The 26437-nt window shown below is 28.7% G+C and overlaps 1 protein-coding gene across 2 annotated transcripts; it reads right to left on the bottom strand.

The window, feature by feature from the left end:
* Nucleotides 1-5059: 5059 nt before the first annotated feature.
* LOC113556824 (mucin-21-like) lies at nt 5060-20496 on the bottom strand. Of its 2 annotated transcripts, none has more exons than XM_026961984.1 (6): nt 20288-20496; nt 19452-20037; nt 18070-18504; nt 12790-13290; nt 9544-10097; nt 5060-5532 (listed from the first exon to the last, which is right to left on the bottom strand). In XM_026961984.1, the coding sequence occupies exons 2-6, from the start codon at nt 19987-19989 to the stop codon at nt 5074-5076; spliced, it is 2487 nt and encodes an 828-aa protein (XP_026817785.1). In that variant the 5' UTR covers nt 19990-20037; nt 20288-20496; the 3' UTR covers nt 5060-5073. The 2 variants fall into 2 exon arrangements, with proteins under 2 accessions (XP_026817785.1, XP_026817786.1); XM_026961985.1 differs by having other exon boundaries at nt 18070-18477.
* Nucleotides 20497-26437: the final 5941 nt, after the last annotated feature.

Raw genomic sequence — 26437 nt, 5'->3', positions numbered from 1 at the left:
CTTCTACCACTTATAAATTAAGAAAAACATTTTAATGAGTTGTTAGAAAAATATTGCCTATTCAAAAAAGGATTCTGTGTTTACCTATATGAAAAAAAACCATATTATTGTGAAATCAATGCATTATTGCTACTTTGTTTTGAATTTGGCTTTTTTAAAATTTTTATTCCTTTATATTTTACTAAAAGATTTAAAAAAAAAGAAATTTAATTTTTAATATTTATTATTTTTACAATTATAGATGATATCAAAATAATTGCTTTTATATTTTTTTAGTGTTTTTTACTCATAATTCAAAAATCTATTAATAATTTCGATTTCGATAAGACTTTCTACTTGCTAAATAATGTAGAATATATTAATATTTAATCTTCATTATACCTACACGGTGATTCTTTTATCACAAAACACTCATTATTTCAAAAAGTATTCATGTTTTTGAAAACATTTTTTTACATAGTTTCAAGTTGTTAAAAATACTACGTTTTTATTAAAAAATTATATTTTTAAATATTTTTTATCCTAAAATTTTTTTAAGATTTTTAATTTTTTGAATGACAATATAGAGTTTTAATTTCATATTCCACAGCAGAATAATTTTCTGAGTATTTTGATACATAAAAATCGAATTTAGGGCGAGTAGTTTATGAGTTATATGTATTTAAAGTTTAGACAAGCGGAGTAGTGGACAAATATTTTGCGAGGTAACCCTGTACCACTCCACTCCACAAAATCAAAATACTATATCTAAAATATAAGGATAAAAATATAATTTTTTAATAAAAACGTAGTATTTTTAACAACTTGAAACTATGTAAAAAAATGTTTTCAAAAATATGAATACTTTTTGAAATAATGAGTGTTTTATGATAAAAGAATCACCCTGTATAGTTATTATATGGTAGGTATATATAACGCTTTTAAAATTTAAAATGCAATTTATATTTCTTATTAAATATATTAACCACAGTTTATGAATTACAACGAAAATAAAAAACCAATTTTATCGAATAACTGATGTTTCATAAATATTCCCATTTTTCTGTAATTGTTTTTAGTTTCTCTTGATTATTTTGTATTTTGTATTTTTCTTTTACAACTATAGATCCAATTTACTACCACTCTACCAGAAACTTCAAAGTTGAAGTTTAAAGCTTTTTTACTGCTCTTAAAGGCGACGCGCGACGTCAGACCAACACATATACACATAATTGTAAAACCAATACATTAATTGCTCTGCTTGGATTAAAATATGTGCTGTTATTTACAAATAAAATAGTATATAATATTAAATATACTTGTGTTTTTCGTAGTATGTGTGGAAATGAGTTAAGTAGTATTTTAAAATATATGAAAAAATATGGAATAATACTTAATTAAGTACTATGTATAGACTAAGTATAGTGTTTTTTTTTTTGACTTTTTACTTAAGTAGTAAGTTCATTTCTGATTTATTTGAGAACTTAACAAATATAATGACTGTTGAAATAAATTGGCTTTTTTCAGTTGATTTAAAAATTAAAAATAATCCATCAAGCTATCAAATTAAAATGTTTTTTGAAATTGACGGTCTTAATAGTTTTATACGTTATAATTATTGTATGCGTTTCTATATTTATACAATTTTGAATAAAAATAACCGAATATTATAATTTCTGCTATATTTTTAAATAATGTTATGTACAGATAATCACTAAATATGTGATTTATGTACTAGTTAAAACAGTTTTTAAAACTTTTTTTAACTGAGTTAACTTAATATTTTTGCTATCAACTTCAAACTTTACGAGTAAAATTTATTATTTATTACTTATTAACTATTCTAACTTAACGATCTTATGTTCACTAACTTAATTTGAATTAATTATGGTCATTAACTTGTCTTGTTCTTTTGAATTTAAATATTCTTAGGTAGTTTTGTATATTATACTTATTAAAGCTACTCATATATCTGATTTACAATATAAGTAAAGAGTAAAGGATAGGTATATACATTGTTAGTCATAATTCATAAATTACTTTTTAGGTGTAATCGTAACATCACTTTTATTAAAATTATTTTATTTAACATATTTTATGAAAATGAGTAGATTCCTATTAAATATTTTAAAGTCATTTTATTTTATTTCGTCGGTATAGAACTATAATAGGTAATGCTATAATTGCCCGTTAACCTCTCAAATGATATTCGATTTAATTTTAATATTATATTCCAACAACTTTTTTTCATTATTAATATTAAGCCTTTATGAAAATATAAATACGTAAGGCCCATAAAGGATTATCATAATTTATAATGACAATAATAATAATAATAAAAAAAATAATAAACCTTCATCGGCAAAGCGCCAGCAACAATATTGTCGTTGTTTTGCGTGCACATTATAATATATATATACCTTCGAAATGGACCCCTCTCCTTATGTTTTTGACGTGTTCTCCTCGCTTTTTCTATCCGCCTCTTCTATAACACACACTCCAACTCACGCGGCTAATAATCATAATCGTTGGTTTTTTCGTCCTGCTCCATACCATCATCCGTTTATATTTAATATTTATACTTCCCTTTCCCCGCAAACCACCCTATCCACCCTAAATAACCGCCCTACCAACACACAAAGTGCGTTTATATATATATATATATATATATATATAATATATATAATATATTTAATATATGTACTCACTATTATTATCGCGCCGTTAGAACTTTTATTTCTCTCTTTTTTTGCATTACTGCCGCCATTATTATTTCTCTTCATCCGTCGCTTTCCAGATTTTTCTTCGCCTGTCTTTTATTCGACTTATTCTTTCAGTCGTTTTTCTCCTCTACAATTCACATATTAATATATTATATCATACATTATACTTTATATATTGCCACGCATACTGTAATATGCTTATTGTGAGATATATATAATTTAATATAATATTATATTATGTATACAGTGTACAATATGATGAATATAACACACAAATGTCACAAATATTTATTATAATAATGTGTATATTGCATAATCCATTAAAATAAACAAAATTGATGTGTCTGCAGTGTTTGGGCTAATCTTCGAAACGATTGAACAGATTTTAAAAGGGTTTTCTCACAGAAAAGTTATTAAAATATTAATGTATTAATGTAATAGAAGATATTACAAGGAATGATCTAAGGCATCTAGGCTACTTTTTGTCTCGGAATTCAACACATGCCATTTTTTATTTAAAAAACAAAAATTAAATAACGTTTCGTTTACTTCTGTAGGTTGACATTGGTTGTACAGAAAAAGAAAAAACAGTCAGTTAAATAATTATTTAATTTAGTTGTCACGGGCAAGAAAGTTTCTTTTTAAAAATATCATTCTGTTCGTTTGCAACTTCCACCCTTTCCCTCCGGCGAAGTCAGGTAATTCAGCTATAGCATATATATTTTAATATATACAGGTATAAACAAATATAAAATAATAATAATAATAATATTAATAATATTGTATTGTAGCCTTGTAGGAGTGTAGGCACAAGTCACGTATAATAATAATACACACTGCGGCTGATACTATATAATGGTTTAGAAACGGTCCGTGCCCATAAAAGCACTGTCCCTGTGACATTTGACACAGACGTCTCGACTATTATATACGCGCAACGCTTTACAGTCAAATAATAGTATATGTTATTGTTATTATTATATTATTTTATAATAATACGTAATAATATGTCACGTCTTGCTGTGTTCCGTTTTCTTAAAGCGTAATTTTGCTTTCGCAACTTCCGATGTCGACGTGGCGTTTCGTTCGTCCCGTATACGATTTTCCGTCGAGATGAAAACGTCAACCTCGGAATTGGGAAAAAGAAATAGGCACCGCGCCCGCGCCACGCCGCGAGTAAGCGTATATACACCCCTAGCCTAACGACGAGTTTTCGGGGCGGACGTCGAGGAAAGCAGAAAAACGAGAAAACGACGACAGCCGATTACGTTCGTGAATTATTATTATTATTATTAGCTCTGCGCAACTCTTATGCCGACATCAATTCTCCATCCATCCTCTTTTTTCTCATTCCGTCGTATACCTGCGCTTACACACACACACACACACACACACACACACACACACACACATATATATATTAAATAATTTAGCCTCGGTACTTCTGTTTTTGTCATATTATTGTGTATATATATATATATATATATGCGTGTGAGTGTGCGTGTGTTATGTCCCAGCCGGGACGATGGGAAAAGTCGTCGGAAAAATTTTTACCTCTATTTTGTTTTCTCGTAGGAGGAGACAAGTTTTTTCTCGCTCCCTCCCGCGTTAGTGTTCGTTTGTCAACCGACTCAACGGGTTTTATTCGCCCAACTATATATAATATGTTTTATTATTGGTTATTTTTTTCCGCCCCTTTATTCACTTTCCCACATGTTGTGTTCGCATTTTTCACCATTCAATAGTACCTTAACAATATTATTATATTATACGCACGGTCCTTCGATTGTGCGAAATTTTAAATGGTAAAAAAAAAATGGTTTACCGGTATAATAATGACAATAAAGAGAAAAATTCATAATAGTATTCCATTATACGGAAAATCTATGCAATAATTAATTTTTCTCATTGTTTTCGTTAAATATATATAATATATATATACTTGTTGTATATAAACAATACATACATTTATATGTGATATACGACCATCGCTGCTGCACGCTTTGACATATTTTATATTATTTACTGCTGCAGTTTATCAGAATGTCGGAAAATGACAGAAAAAAAGCGTTCAAACAATGATTTCAATATGGGAAATTTTATTAGTCATGATGGCACGTATTATTATTATTATTATTAATATTATTATCATTAATGCGTTAGGTATATTTAGGTATATAATAAATTATTATAATAAAGTGTTTATACATGCATACACATAATATATTAATATTTAAAGTAATACAACAATATCAGTTTATCACTGTTAATATATTATAATTTATAATACATACGTATTATATATTGTTATTATATAATTATTAATATTATTATTATTATTATTATTATTATTATCGATATCGTTATTTAACTACAACACTTGCTGTTGTCTGACTACTAGTGGCCCGCCTGCACCACCGCTGCCACTGCCCCTGTTCAGCAGCATCTGATCCACCGCCACGTTGATCTTCTTCTGAGGTATCTGCTTCTGTTGGACCGAATGATGCTGCTGCTGGTGTAGTGGATGCTGATGGTGGTTTTTCATGCCGTTGGTATTTTTTTTTTCCTGTTGGCCGCCTGCCGATGCCGGTGTCGTCGACGTCGCCGCTCCGGATCCTGCGGTCGGCGTTGTTGCGGTGACCGTCGACGAAGACGGCAACGCGCCGCTATTTGACGCTGCTGTAGACGTCGTAGTAACGTCACTCAGGTCCGGATTGGGATTGTTTTTCGTCGGCAATGTCTGTTCGCGACAACCCGTGCCGGCTGCCAACAATTCCCGTTCCTTAGTGTTGCGCCACTTCATCCGACGGTTTTGGAACCATATCTTTACCTGTACATAATACAAAATAAATTTTCAACTAAATTTTCTGTCAAGAAATTTACACTTCCCCCATCAGTGGCCCCAATTACGTATAAGAAATTAACCAAAGCAATCTTATCCCAATTTAAAATTTGAATGTTCTTCGAGTCTTGACTTTTGACCCTTTACATGGTGGACATAACGGCCACTGACACAAATTATTGCGTGTTAAAAAAAAAATGTCTTAATAATAACTGAAAACATAAATTTTATGGGATAATCAACGCGACTTGTAACTTGTAAGGAGCATATTACACCAGTGAATTGTGCGCCTATAATATCGTAAGAAATAATAATATTATATTTTTATTATTGCATTTTGTGCAATTTATGTTGTCAAACCACAACGGTTAATGTGTACCCAAGAATCGACGAATAATTACGACACATAATATAATTTATATAATATATCTAGTAATATACGACCTAATTGTGCATAATACTTAAACGTGTAATATCCAGTGATTTTACTAAATTTTAGAAAACTAAATTCCTGTAGTAGCTACATCATATAATTTACAGTCAATCTATATTATACCGGGTAATCCGTTTAACGTAAGACACTATCGTTATTTCAATTTACTTTTATCGTTTTGGAAAATATTTTCTTTATATAATTTTAAGTTGTAAAAACAACGTTTTTCTAGAAAAAATATATTTTTCATTATTTTTTATCGTCATAACTTTTTATTTGTCTCACTTTGTTAATGACAACGAAGCAGATTATTTGTGTGCGTACTTACTAGTTAATACTTCGATAAACTAAATCAAATTTTAGACATGTGTGTAACCTATAAATTATAACTAATTATTATAGTACTTATTAACGTTTCGATGAGCGGAATGGAGTGATACAAAGAGTACCTCGCAATATGATGATCCAAATGTGGTCTGTGGACACTAGGTACTCCACTTATTTTTATAATAAGTAAATACTATTATATTATAACTAATAAACTATACTTGTTCCGAGTTTTAAATTAAAAATGTATTTTGTCATTCAAAACAGAACCAAAATCAAGAAATAAAAGCTATAAAATATAATGAAAATTTTGTTTTATAATGAATTAAAATTATGTAAAAGAAATATTTTCAAAAATGTTAGTGTTTTACGGTAGATGCATATGTATTACTGTTTCACTTCATTTATTACGCACTGAGATTAATTGATTGAGCCCGCCCCGAGGTATATACAACTATTATAATAATAGTTAAGTAAAATAAAGTATAATATGATATTAATTTATAAGCTAAATATGTACTCGTATTTTTATAGTTTATATAGACAATATTGATGTTCAAAGCTTGTGTCATTGAACGATTTACAACAATAAGCGTGTACATTGTATATAATATGTTTTATGGGTACAATACATATTGACGCATTATTGATTTTCTAATTAGAGAGTTTAAACAATGAACAATTCAAGTCAAGCGATAAATTCGACCCCCTACACGTGCCCTGACTGTTATTCGTAATATTAATAACATTATATTTTAAAAGTTACATGATGTAACACATTTTTGTATTGTCCATCTTCCTAGTTCCGGCTAATAAAAAATAAATATTTATAGTGCACCTATATGGACAATTTATAATATTGTCTTCTAAGCGGTAAGTATACCTATTAAGTTCCGAGACTACAGATGTTAGTAAACTAGCACAATGTTATTCGTAATAGATATATACATTTGTTAATTTGTTAATTGTTCTTTTAAAATTTAAATTTTGTTTATATTTAAAAGACTAAAAAGATAAAATTCATTACAAATTTTCGAAAATAATTTTAAGTGGGACTAACCTCACCCTTTCTGAAAATGTTTACCCCCTTCTGCCACTACCTAATGATTTACATTATATGCATACGTGAAATATTTTAACAGTTTGTAATTTGTATGTATAACTTATTCAAAAGAGATATAGGGTATTAGAATTTGTTATTGTTGTCAATGTATTGGACATGTTAAAAATACATTTTTTATTTTAACACTTACCGTTTTTTATACATGCAATAAGTAACAACTGGTACCTGCATATATTTTAAAGTGACTTTCAATGCGTATCTAAACTGACTAAACCTATGAAATATTTATTGTAATTCAATAAAAATAATATTATGATAAAGTATCTCCTGAGTTATTTCCAAACTAATAATTCATTTAATAGTTGTAACTTTGTAAGATCAATACTTAATCATTTCATTCACGAGTCTATAAAAATAGATAATAGTTATTCAATAGGAGCTTACCTATAGTCAATATAGGTTCACGTGATGAGTTTGTTTTTATGTACCTATTTATTAAAGTAAAGTAAATATAATTTAGTCTGTGAAAACAGGGTATCTATTGCATTGCTGTTTAATTTGATATAGTTGGCCTTAGTTTCGATAACTTGCTACATCCGATATTACTATAAACATTGTTTACAATATAACTAGCATTACATTAAGTAATTATTTTTCTATTCATAGAAATCGTCTATATTTTTATATCATAAACTAATAAAATCGTATTATTTTATTTTATAGTATAATTTGCTTGTGGCTATAGACAATGTTCGCAAGCATAATTTATTTTTTAAATGTCGATTATTATAATCTTTCCAGTACTAATGTACATACCTACATAGTTTATGTCAAGTAAGTAACTCAAATTAAAAGAATTTGAAATTTTGAACCATCGAACATTTTGGACTATAAGAGCTATGTGTAGGATGAATTACGATAAATGATATTCAAACGATTTCTCGCATAATAAAAGACTATCCAATAAATTAATAAACCGGCAATTAGGAGAACATTAACAATGCAATAACAAACGCCATTGAATTAATGCGAGACCTTGATTTGAATTTATAAACCGACCTTTCATTCAAATATACTTATTTTCACTATTATTATAATATTATTATTATTATCGATATCAATTGTATTATCTTTATTATCTCTATTATTTTATAATTTAAATTAATTAATTATCCCATAGGAATATACGAATAAATAAATAAATGCAATTTTAGGACTAGTGTAAAATTTAAATATACATAGTTTATTTAGGACTATTGCAAAGAATAAATATCTAAACAAGAATTATTATTGAATTTATTTGTTTTACAACTACCTATACTTCTACTAATGTTAAATATTTTTTATAAACTTTATTTATATTTTATATCACGTTAAATTTGTTACAAATGTATAGTTTTACGGACTATGGTATAGGTATAATAGGACATATATGTAGTGTGTACTCATATTTATATCATATATTTTTTTACTCGTATATGATATCTGTGTTAGGCGGTTTAATATTTATCATATTCTATAAACTTCCACTTAACTTCCCAGACATCCATCTAACTTTCTAGACTTTCAATAAACTTTTGAATATTTGTACACAGTTCTAGAGTCAATAACTCTTGTCTGAAGTAGTGAGATCACTATATATACAATAATTTATGAAAAGCATATGTACCTCGATATTGCGTTAAAATGACAACAGTTTTTTTTTATAGAACAATAATTATTACTATTAAACATTTTATAAACCTATATAGATGTAAAGTTCAGTCATTAAATAATTTAAATTTAACAGAATAACCACCGACAATAATAATTATAACAACGGTCAATCAATTCGTTTCTTTAGTCATTACTTATAATAGAACGTTATAGTTAATAATATTTGTGCAAGCACTGACTAATAATAATAATTAAGTACCTACAGCATTTTCCTTGATGCTTTAATAAATCATTCTGGAAAAATAAGCAAATGCCCATATTTTGATATTTTGATGGTACGAGTAATAAACAAATTTCCGATAAAAAAATCTTTACTTTCCCCAAAAATAAATGTTTAGTTTAATAATATTATAGTATTATACATATTAAATTAAATATTTATATGTATAAATATAATATATACTACATACACTGTTTTATAAAAAAAATATATGAAATGTAAATGTATATTTTAAATTACCTGAGAATCTTTTAACGATAACTTGTCAGCCAATCGCTTTCTATCCGGTTTGCTAATGTACTTTTGCACCTGAAATCGACGTTCTAAGCCCTTTCGTTGTGCATCAGAGAACACGGCCCGTCGCATCATGCCCCTCCGTGGTTTTCCCCTGTTGTTTCCACCGACCACTACCCCGTTCATCACATTCAAGGTGTTGTTGTTGGTGCTCATTAATAGCATGGTTGTTGCTGACGGATGATGCTGATGATGGTGCAATGGCGTAATTCTATGATGATGTGAATTTGTTCCGGTTATATGTACCGATCCTCCTCCGTTTGCACTGGATCCCGCATTATAAGGCCACGTGGTGGAAGATGAAAAAGGTGACGGAGGAACAGCAGCCATAGAATTCGATGTTCCGTTATTGGAGTTAGATACTCCATTTGATCGAGACTGCATCATGAGGATTTCATGATGAGTGTGAGGATGTTGATGAGCTAAATGATGACGATAATTGTACTGAGGGTGTACTATAGGGAACCTGTTTGTTCCAGAGCCATTAGGTCGTCCTGGACCTAAACATATTTGTAAAAAAAAAAAATACTTATGATGTCATTATATAGATGAATATTGAATATATTTCTCAAAGGTCAAGATTAACAATTTAACTAGTAAAATTGTCAATATTAATTTAATCAAAAATGATACAATTTAAGATCTAATATTTTAAAAGTAAGAAATTCAAAATATGAAATCATATCTACATTTTATATTACATCATAAAAAAAAAAATTAATTTGTTTTTAAAAAATCAATCAAATCAACGGCTGTCCATTTTTTTATGGCAGCAGTCTTAATTGGTTTTATGGATTTATTGTATGTATATTAAATATTTACACATAAATATGATTTATAGAGTTTAAAAAAAAAGTCAAGGGCCTATTACAAGCCAATTATTTTATAAGGCGAATTTAATGTGGTTATTGTAGGTTCAACAATAGTTCTATATTAAGAGATAATTCATTAACCTTTTCATATGATTAATTAATATGTACACGGGACATAACTTTTTGCTTTTAAAATAAGTATGCCGACAAGCAGCTTGGGAGAGCAAATAAACTGCGAGCCCGTAAAGCTACATTTACCGAAGTATTACTATTGTTTAACCCGACTAGTCGGTGTATAAATAAATAATAATAAATAACCACAGCGACGGTGTTAATAATAATATAAGCAGCTACAGCTGTTACCTTTTCATCTTATTATGATTATTACTGCGTTACGTCGACGCCACATTGCAGCAAAGAGCAGGGCGACAATATTCTCGCCGCCAACAGCACGTGTTGCAATAATAATAATAATAATAATAATAATAATAATAATAATTTTTATCCTTAAAATAATTCAAGTGTTATACGCATTTTAGTCACGGACCTATGATATTACGCCGGGCAGCAGAATGTTACACATCTATCGCCTACGTTATAGTAGATGATTTTTAATTATTTATTATTATTATTTTTTATTATTGTATAAAGAAGGGGACGACAAAATATATATACTATATTATATATATATATATAAAAAAAACAGAAATGCAATCCGGTGCAACAGACGCTAATAACGACAACAACACTAATCGGTGGGCAGTGTGTGCAACTGACTTCAATAGTAAGAAGAATACGGCGGAAGGGTCCCTTTTTTGCGGCTGCATTGGATTATTAAATATATTATAATAAGTGAGTGGAAAAGAGAGATGGGAACAAGGGTAGTGCTGAGGGTGGTGTGTAGCGCGTGCGTTTGACAGGTTCGCCCAGGGGTTGGCGGCGGCGAATGAGTTTGCTGGCGGAACCGGGGAGGTGTATTAGAACAACAGCGACGCTGGAGCGGAGCGGGGTGGTTGGAATCACAGCACTCGATTACACTGCGCCGGGACGGGGTGAAGTCGGTTATTTCTCTTGTTCGCGCATTCTATATTATTTTCCTTATTTTTCCATTCTTCTCAAATTCGTCTCTATATTTATTATACTCTCTTATACAACTACTCCCGGGTTCTCGTTATAATTTTATTGATTATTTTTTTTATTTTTATTATTATTATTTTGCTTTCATAATAGGTACCTTATCGTATTCGTATAGTATACTCAAACAGAACAAATATGAAATAATAAATAATACACGGCGATTAGACCGACGATTATGGTCGTTTAAAACGCAATGGTCGTAATGTCATGATAAAATATATATAATATTATATGATTATACGAATAATTGTTGTTAGTTGGTGCATACGTATACCGTTGTTGTGTTGCATGTGCTGCCGATGACATTTCAGTCGAACGGAGGTCGGCGGCACGTGTCGGCCAGTCGCCGTAGACGCGACTGTACACGAGCTTGTGTTTACGACGTACGCGAATGCGTTTAACGATCTATTTTAACGCGTGGTATCATTCGTCAAAAACATATCCACGTAGATCGCATATTGCTAGTCTGTTTTTGATTTACTGTGCTCAAACTTTATATCAACGATTTAAGTAATGAAATAATAGGCGCCTCTTTATGTATTTATATATAATATATGTATATCGCATTATTGCGGCCGTAAATACGATAGTGTACATAGGCGGTATAATAACTATTATAAAAGAAATTATTATTGTTAGCAACTGTGCAACATCGGCGCTCAACGCCGAGGCTAACTCTCTCGACAGACGATTATTTTATAATTAATGATTATTGTACGAGGCATGTTTTTTGGCACCTTCGAAAGGATCACACCGTTTGAGAAAAACGTTTTTCCGGGTCAACGGGAAATTATAATATTATTATTAGTTTTTTTTTTTTTTACAAAGTTACACTAACAAACTGCTAACAGAAACAACAAACTTTCTGTTATAGGCATAAACGCTATACTGCCTACTAATGCGCCTATGCCGCCGCCATCATAGCTGTACTTTATATGATTCGCTGTATACATCATTAACGGTGAAGATTACAAATTACTTTAAACGAAATTTAAGCAATTAATCATTTTACACGGTCTGACGTTGGCCCTGCAGTAGCAGCTTATATTACAATATTATGATATATATATATATACACACACACAATACAATGGATACGACTGTATATTATATACTCTACATAATATATAATATTATGCAGTAATAGTGATTACGTTGAAATGCTGAACATATAAATCATATAATATATTGTAATAATTAATCTCTCCACAAGAAATATATTATGATAATGTGCTATAATTACCGGGAGTAGAGGCAGACGAAATGGACGTGTTCGACAGTGCGGTCGAGTTGCAGACATTTGCGCCGCCGCCCGCACCGTCGTTGGCGTTGTTCGCCAGACCGCCGCCGCCGCCGCCGCCGCCGCCACTCGACGGACCGTTGGACGCCAAATTTGCGGCGGCCAGCGGCAGCAACGCGGAGTTGTGGACGTTGCCGTTGGAGCCCGCGTTGGGATTCGCGGCATTGGCGGGCCTGCGTGCGATGGGCTTGGCGATGGTCCGGAGAGATTGTGCGGCCGATTGGGGTGCGGTGGTCAGCGTGCTGGTGGCGTCCGTCAAGAAGGTGCAAGTGGACGGCGTGCTCGATGCGGCGGCGGCCGGCAGACAAGACGGCGGAGGTGTCGGCGACGGACTGCAGGTTGCCGCGTGTACTCGGTTTTGGTGTAATTGCTGTTGCTGTCGTTGCTGGTGATGGTGGAGTGCGGCGACTGAAGCTAGATGATGGTGATGGTAAAACATGGGACCTGAGAACACGAACGATCACGTCAAATTCGGTCTTCGTGAAATGTTAATAAAAGTATATTTCGATACTTGTGAGCATTCAAAGTATAATTTCTAGTAGACAGTTGTAGTCCTGCAGGGTCAGTGCCATTATTGGATGCTACTTGTTGTGCGATTGTGATATTGTCATATGAAAATACTATTTTCGCGCTGATAATAAGTACTAATTTGTAATCAGACTATATGTATTATATACTAATTGGTCTAATTGGGTACTTACAATGGTGCCCAATATTTATACATTGATTAGGTAGATACTATTGTAAATCATCATTGCTACCTACGATTTTCCGGTAAACTCTAATTTGTTATTGCGACTATTACAGTTTATAGCATTGCGTTCTATTATTTTTTACAGAATTTTATAATCTAGTAGACGAAATATAGTAAAGGTGAGTCGGACCAACAAGACTCAAAACGTAAAGCACATAAAAGCGAATATAAAATCAAATTTCATCATCAATTCCCTGTAACGCGCGCTCATCATTTTATTCACGAAAATCTGGACTTTACCATGACAAGAAAAGCTGACGTGAATTTTCTACGAAATATTGACTATAATATTTTATCGGAAAGATTAATATGTGTATTAGAACACGAAGCCAAATCATACATGGGTACTTAAGTAACGCGTATTTTGGAAATGCTATGAAAAATGCATAAAATTAAGTAAAAACGTACCTTAGTTCCTTATGTGTGTTGAAGGAGGAAGGATTTGTTTTGGTTTGTTGACTTATTACGCTTTATGCATTATAATTTATAAGTATTCTTTGGCAGATCTATTTGTATTATTTTATTTTACAGCCATACAGCTCATACAGGTAACAAAATTGTTCAAAAATAATATTACAACGCAATATTAACCTGCGGTAATCGTAATAACAGAAATGAATTTACAGTTTTACAGTGTACATTTTTTACTTAATATTAAAATAAGCGGATTACTATAACTTTTTATGAGCATATTTAAAGTTTTTATGATTAGCAAAATGTTTGACAAAAAGCTAGGAATAGTCGATACCTAGTTAAACTAGTTGAAGTTATCAAAGATTATAGGTAAATCTATATTCTATATACTTTATTTAAAATTGATAAACTTATTTTTTTTTTTTTGAAACATTATTATACATGTTGGTATGACATTTCAATATGATCACTGTTTATGCGAATATTTAGAATATTATCGTAATTAACTTTGCACTCTATAAATATTAATATTTAATTCCCACCAAATAACACTGTGTTAGTATATAATATTAAAACAAAAATAGTTTTATAGTTCTAAATGTTGAAGGAAATCAAATTCAGTTATTATGATAAACGAGCAAATTGTTCTTCGGAAAAATACCTATAGCCTTTACTGATATTATGTAATTGTATTACTATAAATATGAATAAAATGATAAAACAATCTAAAATTTATTACAGGTCTCTGAGATTTTGAATTGTTCTTACATTATCAATGGCTAAATATTATGCTATTATATATAAGAAAATTATCGATTATATAGTAGATAACAGATAGACACTGTTGGTAAATAACATGAGTACAAAATATGCAAAGCCGTTTAATTATTTTTAATCTCTAATTATTAAATAGTTTAATGTAATGTAGTAGGGTTGTTTTCATTTTTCAAGCAATGTGCAATATCGCCAGTATCGGATGCATATGGGAAATAAAATATTTGTGTACTCGTGGTCAATATTAAAGTCAATTGTCTTATACTATCAAAATGAAATAGGAGAATATTATTTGTGACATTTATACTTGATATATGAGTACACGGTATAGTATATTATAGTATATACCTACATATACTATATATTATGTATTTATGTATATGTATTTTGTATTTGATCTATGATATTTGATAATGCAAAAACGTCTAGGAAATAAACATTAGTACACCACCATACGTGGAAAACCCAATATTACAAAACTAACATTTTGAAAATATTTTATAATAATCATGGATAAATTTTTATTTTAGATTCTGAGCAGAGCGATATTGTACTGCTGAAAAAAAATACGAATAATCAAACATCAAACATAATATGTAATTTGATTTTTATTAATTTTTAATTTTTTTTTTTTTTTGAGCGCAAAAAATGTTCTTTGGTTTTTTGCTTTGAAGGTGGTTTTAGTAGAAAATGTAATCTAATTATTATTTTGATTGACAAAAAAACAGCAGTAAACGAGAATATATATTCCGTATATGCAACACTAATTTTTGACATAACTAATTTTGTTTTTTTTTTTATTGTCATTCAAATTGAAAACCGCAGAGAGTTTTACTAAATATTTATAATAACATTTTCTAGCTAATATTTAATTCTTAAAATATGATGATTTTGTTTCGACTTATTTATAAAAAATGTATAAAGTTTTTTACTTTCTTTTGATTCATATACATTAACACGTGTAATAACTAATTAAAAATTATGCCTATGTACAATTGCATATATATTATTAATTAAACATAAGATACAATTAAAGTCTGAGTTCTACAATGATCTCAACTAAAGGTATACTTATTTTTTTTTTTTGCATGTTATGGCATTATATAGTAAGTCCAACGCATTTAGTTTTAATGAATACTATTAACTTATCAAATTAATAAAATAATGTACTATAAATATAATGCTAATTCAAGCAATTGGTAATTGCAAAATATAAGTCCGGAAGATTAATTTCCTTATCACTTCGTTAATACGCAGCTAGCTGTAACTATTCACTATCTTTAGAAATACTAACTACAATAGAATGCTGGTTTACTCGTATGGTATCCTTTGCTTAGAATCAATGACAATGATCATCATGGAATTTAAATTTAAACATTCTACTTGAAAACATAGACACATATAGGTGGTACTATTAATCAGAGTGCAACTTTTTTGATTTTTAAAATGTTGTTGTAAACTATGATTATGTTGATTAACTAAACTAACTAAACACTGATGTGTTTAATGTTAATATGGTATGTACAATGTACAATGTATGCGAAAAAAAATGTATTACATAAAAAAATAAATTAAGAAGTTTCCTCTCAATACCGCTATTTTCAAATAAATATAATTACAAATTATTATAGTTTTAAGGTAATACAATTTAATGATTATTTAACTATTATTTTTTATTCTTGCATAACTATACGTACCTATATAAATAACGTGTACAGTGTACACTGTACACTCTGTACAATGTACCTATACGTATCATAATATGTATGTTTGCGGAGTAAATTTAATCCACGAATTAATGTATATAATATTATATACTACCTATATATTACTTATTTAGTTAGGTATATTATTTAAATTATTGTCTTAATCTTTTTTCAAATAAATAAGTAATACACAAAAATTAGTTGTGTACCTTAACATTAAATACACATACTTATAGGCCTATGACATAAATAGAAATGTCAGCGAATCATATTTCATTTTCCTAGTGTTTACTTTATAATAATCACGGTGCTTCATGTCATTCCTGTGTAACTCTATACAAAGATCGATTGACTAACAGCACACATAAATAATATATATTCTACAATATAGTCAGCTAAATCGTAGTTCAAACATTTTGTATAAGTAGTTTTATGTTACTATTTGTAGGTACTAAAGAGCTTCAATAGTATTATTTCAGCTGTGTTTGTGTTATGTTACATAATGTTCCAAGTGAAATAATCGATTGTACACTGTATACAATAGTACGAATGTACAATGTACATAAATGTAAACAGAGAAGTGTTTAGTGTTAAAAGTGTTATAGTCGGATGTGCAGTGTTTGCTATTATAGCATATCTTATTCTATCTATAATGTCATTGACAAAAAATCGTAATAAATAAAAATTGTCATATTTATTATAAATAGTAAATTTTTTAAACGACAAAAATTATCACTATTTATTATGACATACAACTAATAAGTTATCATTATTGGTTAGTTTTTCAAATAAAGACTTAGCATCTAAATATCGAACGTAAATATAACTGTATGTGTTAGGTGTGTTACAATAATAATAATAATAATTGTTACAGTTGTTCTAATAAGATATTTTTATTATTATGTATAGACTATAGAGTGAGATAAATGTGCAAAAAGGCTGTGAATGACAGTACTAAACGACTAATGCTATAAATTTAAGAACATGCCACTTTCTACCCGTTTGGGAATAAGAAAAAAAATGAAAGTTATAGCTAAAGGAAAAAAGAGAAGATTGAACGGCAGCCCCACCCATTATCACCATAATAATAATATACTTCAATATCATTGCGCGTACGGGCCCTTTATACTATTAAGCATTTATATTTTTATATTGTATAAAATATGAAGTTGTTTAGACGTAGAAATTAACTATATTATATAATGTTATGTTGTTAACTACCTACTATACAAAAATATCCAAAAAATATATTTATTTATAAGGTTTTATATTTTATGCCTTCCTAACTAATATAACTATAATAACTTTTTACTTTACTTTACTTTACCATTATTATTAATTATAAATTATAACTATATTATTCATTTCGTACCAAAATTTAATATGTTTTACCAACGACGAACTCGCTGCGTACATAGCTTTTACAGTAAAAGTTGTACTATTATCACTGAATCGATATTATTAGCAAACACTTATTTTAATGTTTAACGATGTTGTCGTGTTTATTTATTTATTTAAAAACTATCGTTCTCCATTAAAGTTATTATTGTTGTGATTATGGAATATTTAACTTACCAGAAGGCGACGAAGCGGAAGCTGCTGCGGCCGCTGCTGTAATTCGCAAAAAAGCTGCAGAAGCCAAGTGTTGGCTGTGCTGTTGACCAGTGTCATAAATATTTTGTTGATGTACGATCGTTTTCCCACCGTATCCGAAACCACTGGACCCGTTACTCCCATTGCTTCCGGTGCTACAGTTACTACTAGTACTATTGCTTCGCCCATTAGAACATCCTCCACCACTGAGAATGGCATTTACACTGAAGTTTAACGACGACACCGGTGTGGTTGACGTTGAAGTGTGTGTTTGGGTTGATGTTTGTAATGTAGATAGTTGATGTTGATTATTCATGGTTGTAGATAGGTATATTGAAATAGGCGGTGGTTGGGTTTGTATTGATTGTGTTTGTGAATCCTCTTCTGAAACTTTTAGTGATGCTGATTCTTTATCAGCTGTTAACATTAATGCCAATGAATTAATAAATTAAGCAATGCGTGTATTGACGACAAGAATAAATAAACAATAATAGGTTTTAATATTTATAGGTGCATGGAAATAAGTAACTACCAGTAAGGCAGTAACTGTAATTACGAAAATTGTACATAGGTATTTAATAAAAAATTATTTTTTATTACAATACCAATTAAAATTAAAAATTATGCAGGAAATATTATAATTATTCTTGGGAAATATATATTATGCAGTTGTTTCTAAGTCTACAAATGTATGTGAAAAAAATAGTTATGAAGTACCTACACTACTTATAGTAATAACTAATAGAAGTAATGAATAATAACTAATAACGCATATACCTGCCAGATAATCTGATTAGGTATATTGTTTTTCAAAGTGTATAGGTTAACCTATAAGTATATTGTTTGTTATTTAAAATAAAATATTAAATTAATAATGCATATTTTATATAAAATTAAATAATAATTTATAGCTTTCACGTGTATCAAACAGTACATAATGTAGGTACATGATTTATAAATCACAATCTATGCTTTAAGTTATGTAAGTATCTATTAGAAATAGAGTAAATAAATAACAATTGATTTTATATGGCTTATTTTTCACAAAAAAAGCTTATTGTTGTTTTATAAAAATTAAATCTATTTAGGTGAATCTTTAAAACATATTAATTTTATGAACTTACTTGTACAGTTATACTCAATCCAACAATACAAAGCAATTTTTTTTGTTATTTTAAACTATTTAACTAAATTGGTATCTATATGTTAATAAATAAAAATTTTCCTATGCATAATATTTTATTATATTTCAATTTATTAATTGTTTTACTCATACTAACAGATATGTAAATTATGGCGGTTATCGCGTAATTATTATACATACACTTCTTTATAAAATTGTTAAATGTTATTAATTTTCTTACTTTCTCTTTTTTCAATATCACTATCACCGCTATCACCAGCATTAGTACTGATGCTTTCTTTTTTCTTAGTCGTTCTTCTTCTAAAAGGAATAGTGCATTTACGTCTCTTAATTCTATAGTGTTCTGCATCGTACATTCCGTCAATGTCCTCTTTTTCTTCTTTAACGTCCATTACGGGGGATGATAGTTGTAAGTCTTGTGGACTACAACTTCTACTTTTGCTTTCGCTGCTACTACTATTATTGCTAGTATCTTCATTGTCGTTGTCTTGCTCAACAAGCGGAAGTGATGGAGGAGATATAGTTGTTTGCACGTCACTAGCATCACCCGAACAAGATATAAGTAAATTGTGTATGAGAAATGATGTAGATGACCGCGATCGAACGCTACTGGTACACCACCGACCATTTCCGGCATTCCTTTGCCGTCTTTGATGCTGTTGTTGACAATCTTCGATATTATCCCCATTTTTCAATTCGTTATTTTTGTTTGATGATTGATTATCAATTGTAAATGCGGTAGAAGTAGTATTCTCCATCAAATTAGTTTTATAAAAACCAAATGAATGAAATACCGATAAATATATCTATATAGAAAATGGTTTTAAATTTATTTTAGTAATGAATACATCGAGGGTAATAAGACTATTCGATGAGCATAAATGCTGTTACCACCGTAAGAATCGCGTGCCAATACTTTTGTTTCACAACATTTTCACACGTATTTCACAATATAATATAAAATAATATATATATATATATATATATTATATAGCGGTGGCTATTATATACACCATCGTAACATAATAAAAAATAAATAATAATAATTTAAAAAACCTTTTTATTTTATTCTGCCGATGCACAATGAATGTCCAACACAATCCTTAATCGCATGATACACATTTATTCACTACACTGAAAAACTATTATCTGCACAACTGCTAACAGTAAACTCTATAATACATAATTATACACACAACAACTTTATTATTATTACTATTATTATTAAAATTATTTTTCTTGTTATTATCAATAATGTTAAAATATTATATAGATGATAATACAACAACGGCGGCTGATTTCGCACTGATTATGACACTGGCGGTAAACGGCGGTGGTCTTCTCTCGGCCTTAATGTTTTTAGCCACCACCATCATTGTTTTTCCTCTCAGTCAACTTACTCCGCACCCCCTTTAAGCAATAGAAGGGGATGAAGTGGATGCCACCGGGTAGAGTGAGATGAGGGATGCTGTACGGACGATAATTGTCGAGTATGGTCGGCCATTGCTGCTATTGCTCCTATGGGCGTGCCTCGAGAGAGCAGGCGTCACGCCCAGGTTACCTCCACCAAGCTGCCGTTAGCTACCCCACATCCCGCAGTGGAAAACGAACGACGATAATAGCAAGAGAAAAAATGACGGCCTTTAATAATAATAATGAGATAATACCACCGAGTGTAAATATAAGGTACCCAATCGATTTAAGGATTTGGGGTAAAAAAAAACCACTTCTCCCTTCTCGGTTTATGTATTTATTATTTAATATATCTTACAAAAACAGAAGCTTACACCAACAATCACATTGTAAATTACAATTTGATTTGTATATAAATACATATAATAGGTATTTATAATGTTACATTATAATATATTTATTATTTATACATAATACATAGTATATAAAGACAGAACAGATATAATAATAGATAGAACTATGTTATGTTTTAAACCGAATCAAAATTGAGATTATACAGTCAGAAAAACGTACATGTAACTTGAATTTACGAGTTTCTTATATTATAGACGAAACATAAACTATTCGTCCTTTATTTTCGGACCGGCACATTATAAAATATAACGATTTTTTTATCCCAACAGAAAGTGCGTATACCATGAATTTTTTTAAAAACAAAACAAGAAAAATATTTCAATGACATAAATATTATTATATTCTATTTGGTGGGAAAATATTGAGTCAACGTTCTGCCGTACATTGCCCCCCGGCCTTTCGCGAATGTCAGCTCAACTGCTGGCTGGCAGCGAAAAGACCGTACATGACAGCGGAAAAAAATACGATGGGATTGCATATTAGAATAGAGATTTAGAATAGAAAACTGAGGAATATGGGGATAGAAGATTACGCTGCTGTTTTTGACGCTATGAAAAAGAGTATGGAAGGGGAAAACCGATAAACGGCAGCAAATGGACATGAAGAGGGTGGAAGAGGTTAGGGAAAAGAGCAGTAGCTATATACTATAATATAGTGTGTGCGCATGACGGCAATATATATATATATAATGTATATATACATAATACAATATGTGTGTATATACATTTATATTTTATATATATATATATGACTATATAAGCGTGTTTTATATTGTTACGTGTATAGTATGTTGTGTAGTATTTAATATTTATGTTGAACAATTTATAATAATAATAAATTACACGATTAGATACATGCACGCGGTGATAAAAATAATTGTGTACCTAATAAATTAAAACTGTCCAAGTTATTGAATAATGATTAACCTACATAGTTTAGAGTTACTTCATTAAATAAATGTTAAAAAGATTAATAAAATACAGTAGGTAGACCTACAGGTTTTATAATGTCTGAAAATACCACGTTAAATTCGCCAGTGTTAAATTGTTTGATTACAGTTTTTTCCTAAAACCATTAGTTTCCTAAAATCCTATATTTTCACATTTCCGAAATATATTTCATCATTATCAATTTTAAAACTACATCAATCAACTGTATTGTATTATAAAGTCAATTTAAATTTAAAATTGTAGAATAATGTTTTATGAACGATAAAGAGTACATAAATAAATGTCTACTCTTGGATAAGTTTTTAATTAACTATAACTCTATAAATGCTGAACGTACAAAGTTTTTGATAAAATAATAACAGAAGAAATATTACAATATTTTTGAATTCACCTTTTTGTTTACTGAACTAACTTCCCTCATTATAAATACTTCTTTGTCAAAAAATTTAAAAGCCGTATTTTATTAAAAGTAGTATTTATATGGTAACAAATAATCATGTATTTATTATATTATAATCATCCACATCAGCAGGTTTCATAGGTATAAAATATTAAAATATATAAATTGAATATAATATATTAGATCTATATATACTTGGTAAATTTGTAAATTACGTAGGTAGGTAAACGTGTTATTTCTATGTCCTAGGAGTATTAAATTGCAAAGACAGAAACGGTCGGTATCGAATCCTAAATTAAAGATGAAAAAAACGTGGCATGGCTAGAATTTTTTTTCTAGAGAGGACCGAAAAAACAGAATACTTTTCTACACATACAATAAGTTCAATGGAAACCGTATTGATTAAAGTATAATTTTTTATTTTTAAACATAAAATTAAAATAATTTAATGTTATTGTGTATTCATATTAATGCATGTACTCTCTAGACCAGGGGTCGCTAACTATTCGATCGTTACAAAAATTAATTTTACCATTATCGGTTAATTGTGTACAAAAAAATCAGATAATGTGCAATATTCTCTAATAATTATTTCTTTGAAACATTTTTTTTTTTGCTCATCAAACCTATAGCGAAATACTTAAATTCTCCTGGAATGTCGATCACTAGGGACTTAAAATTTCGAATGTAGCTCACTTTTTTGATAAGGTTGGCCACCCCTGCTCTAAACCATAATTATTGCATAATTATAAATTCAACACTAAATATTATGATACTAATAATTTTATGGTTATTTGTCAAACATCAAACACTTAGTTATTTTTATATGTAATTTTCTTCATAATGTTTTTATCATATTCATAAGAAAATATTATACCTATTATTATTAATTACTACTCACCTACTCTAATTACTTTATTGGTCTAATGTATGATTATTATTATGTTACATTTTAAAAAATTTTCAATATTTTCGAAACTGTTTTATATAAAATTTACAAAATAAATAAAGTAATAATAATAAATAATATGGGGTAGGTTATAAACAACATTTTGTTAAAAACATATTATATTATAGTATAATAATTATTAATATAATGTTATTTTACATATTTATGCAAGTAAACTTGTAAGTTAATATACTAACAAGTAAATAATTTATATTCATGGTTTTTATAGCTTATCAATATAATTTATTGTTTTGAATACAACATAATAATTAAATTTTGTTCGTAGATAATCATTATATTATAATATCCGATTTTTCCAAAATTTGAACTTAGAACACTCATAAAAATGAATGCGAGCTTATGTTACAATTATATTTTAAGGACTAGTAAAAGAAAACATATGGAAAAACATGTATTACATTTCCAGGTTATTTATAAATGGTGTTAATGATAAAATTAAATGTATATACATTTTAAATGTAAAATATATTAACGAATTTTTTCGAAACATTTTAAAAATTATGACCATATATTTTCAATATTTTTATATTGCTGTAGAATAATTCAAGAAAAAGTTTTTAATTACCAATATTTTTGAATTTTTAATTATCAAAATAAATTTAATTACCATAAATTTAAAAATAAAATTCAAAAATATCAAATATTTATAAATAATTCAAAATGGCCTAAAATATTTTAAAAATTGTATTAAGCTTGGAATATACTTATAGGCACCGATGCATTTTTTATGAAATTTGCTCATTTGCTAATTTTTGAATTATGTATAATAATATAATAAAATTGTTTTTGTCAAAGACTGGTATAGTGGTATTGACTATTGAGTATGTATTCCGGGTTTCCTGTAAATTTTTAGTTTTAGGATTTTGATTTTAATCTGGGTGACCTCCTCACCAAAGTTACAACTAGAATAAATCTTTTGGTAGTTGGTACTATAAATTTAGATTGAAGCATTTTTACTGGTTCAAAAAGGTAATGACAGATATAAACTTTTTCTAATTCCTCCTAATTACTAGCTAATTTAAAAGATCTTATTTTTTCATATATATATATATATGTCGTAGGCTATATGGAAAATTAGTGTTTTTGCAAAAAAACTAGGCTCTTTGCAATGGGGTAGCCCGTGTGTGAACTACTTATTATTTTTCAAACAGCATGCGGTTTTTCAGGCTCATTGCATACAGCAGTTAGGCCTTTTAAGAACTACAATCATTTTATGGTAAAAATTATTTTAATTATTTTTTTTTTAGGGTTATTGATAATGACACAGTACAATATACCTATGTAACATAAATGTAAAATGTAACATTATTATTTATTAATTTTGTACAGTTGTTAACTATTGAATTACTAGTTTTGTTATATATTGCTAACAAAAAAAAAAAAAAATATATGTATTATTATTATTTGGACGGACGTTGTGAGAAATGTGTAACAACTTTGAAAAGAACAGTTTTATAAAATATTACCTATGCAAGAAAATCAATAAATAAATCTATAATAAATTAAAATCTGTAACTATTTCAATATCTTAGTAATGGAGGTATTATAATAATAGTATAATATCTCAAAAATTATTATAAATTACTATGTGTAAGGAATACTAAGTCAAGTATTGATGTTTTAAAATTCAAATATGATTATTAATTATGACTGAATAATAATATACTGCAATATTATACCTACTGCAATAAATGCGATGATAACAATATAAATCCCTATTAACCCTACTATGAGTATGATATGAATATTCACTTACTCTTTTACATAATCTATATTTTGATAATCATATTTTTCATGATTTGAAGTTTTATGAAATAATGTGTTCAAATTTCTACAACAGGATGGCTTAGTACTTGCTGCGCTAGTAGAGATGACATCTTATACAAGTTTATACAAAAATAGAATTTTATATAATGGTAATTGAATGTAATAACATAAATAATAAATAATGCAAATCAATATAATATGATAACAATCAAACAACTAGTCAAATAGTCAACAACTGTACAAAATTAATAAGTAATAAGTAATGAATAATAATGTTACATTTTATATTTATGTTACATAGGTATATTGTACTGTGTCATTATCAATAACCCTAAAAATAAAATAGTTAAATTGGTTTTTACCATAAAATGATTGTAGTTCTTAAAAGGCCTAGCTGCTGTTAGTCTGTATGTAATAAGCCTAAAAACAGCAGGCTATTTTTCATATACATTGCAAATAGACTAACAACAGTTAGATCTTTTAAAAACTACAACTATATTAACTTAATTGTAATTTATTACTTTACAAAAAAAAAAGTCAAAAGAATTATAATATCTAAACTATATAAGTATCTATTATGTTTATTAAGTAAAGTTGAATGTTATTATTGTATTATACAGTTTTCAAATATTATATTACTAATATATTTTTATAGCATATCGCTAATGTTACTAAATAATTAACAAAAAAGAAAATACATAAATACATTTATATTTACTTATTGAGTTCCTCTTCATACATCGCCAGAGTGACGATTAATATTTAATAAATATTAAATTTAAACGTGCAAATGTGCAATACATAATATATGCATAGCTCGCTCTGTAATTAAAATCCGGGCACTGACCGCGTAATTACTTTTAAACCAAATCAAATACGCTATATCACGAAACCGTTCTAACAATTAAAATCATCAATAATATAAATATTACGGGCCAAGTGGATAAATCAGTCATTGTAATACAATGCCCGGACATTGTATACAATGTCTAAGATGTTTGGGCAAAGTAAATAAGACATATAATGTAATTTCCATAAAGACTAATCACTGTATACAATGTTGTAGACGTTGTAGTAAACAATTCTAATACTAATGTAGGCAATGTGAATATAAGAGTTATCTTAGAGTGTTATATTTTATAACTATGACCGATGTGTACTTGTAACCAGAAAGATGAAACAAGAAGATGCAAATGTATCATTTTTGTAAAGCTACAAGAATTTTATGCAACTCTAAATGTCACAATGGTAATACTTGTAAAAATAAATAGTTTCAATATTCAATACAAATT

The sequence above is a fragment of the Rhopalosiphum maidis genome, chromosome 3 (assembly GCF_003676215.2).
Source record: "Rhopalosiphum maidis isolate BTI-1 chromosome 3, ASM367621v3, whole genome shotgun sequence".
NCBI lineage: Eukaryota > Metazoa > Arthropoda > Insecta > Hemiptera > Aphididae > Rhopalosiphum > Rhopalosiphum maidis.
This window is presented reverse-complemented; position numbering and strand designations above follow the sequence as displayed.

What these genes read in the sequence shown, in the direction of transcription:
- LOC113556824 (XM_026961984.1), bottom strand. Translation starts at nt 19,989, where the DNA reads ATGGAGAATACTACTTCTACCGCATTTACAATTGATAATCAATCATCA. An exon ending in TTCGTCTGCCTCTACTCCCG is followed by an intron (nt 10,098 to 12,789) that starts GTAATTATAGCA and finishes AAATATGTTTAG; the next exon opens with GTCCAGGACGACCTAATGGC. An exon ending in TATCGTTAAAAGATTCTCAG is followed by an intron (nt 5,533 to 9,543) that starts GTAATTTAAAAT and finishes TATTATGTACAG; the next exon opens with GTAAAGATATGGTTCCAAAA.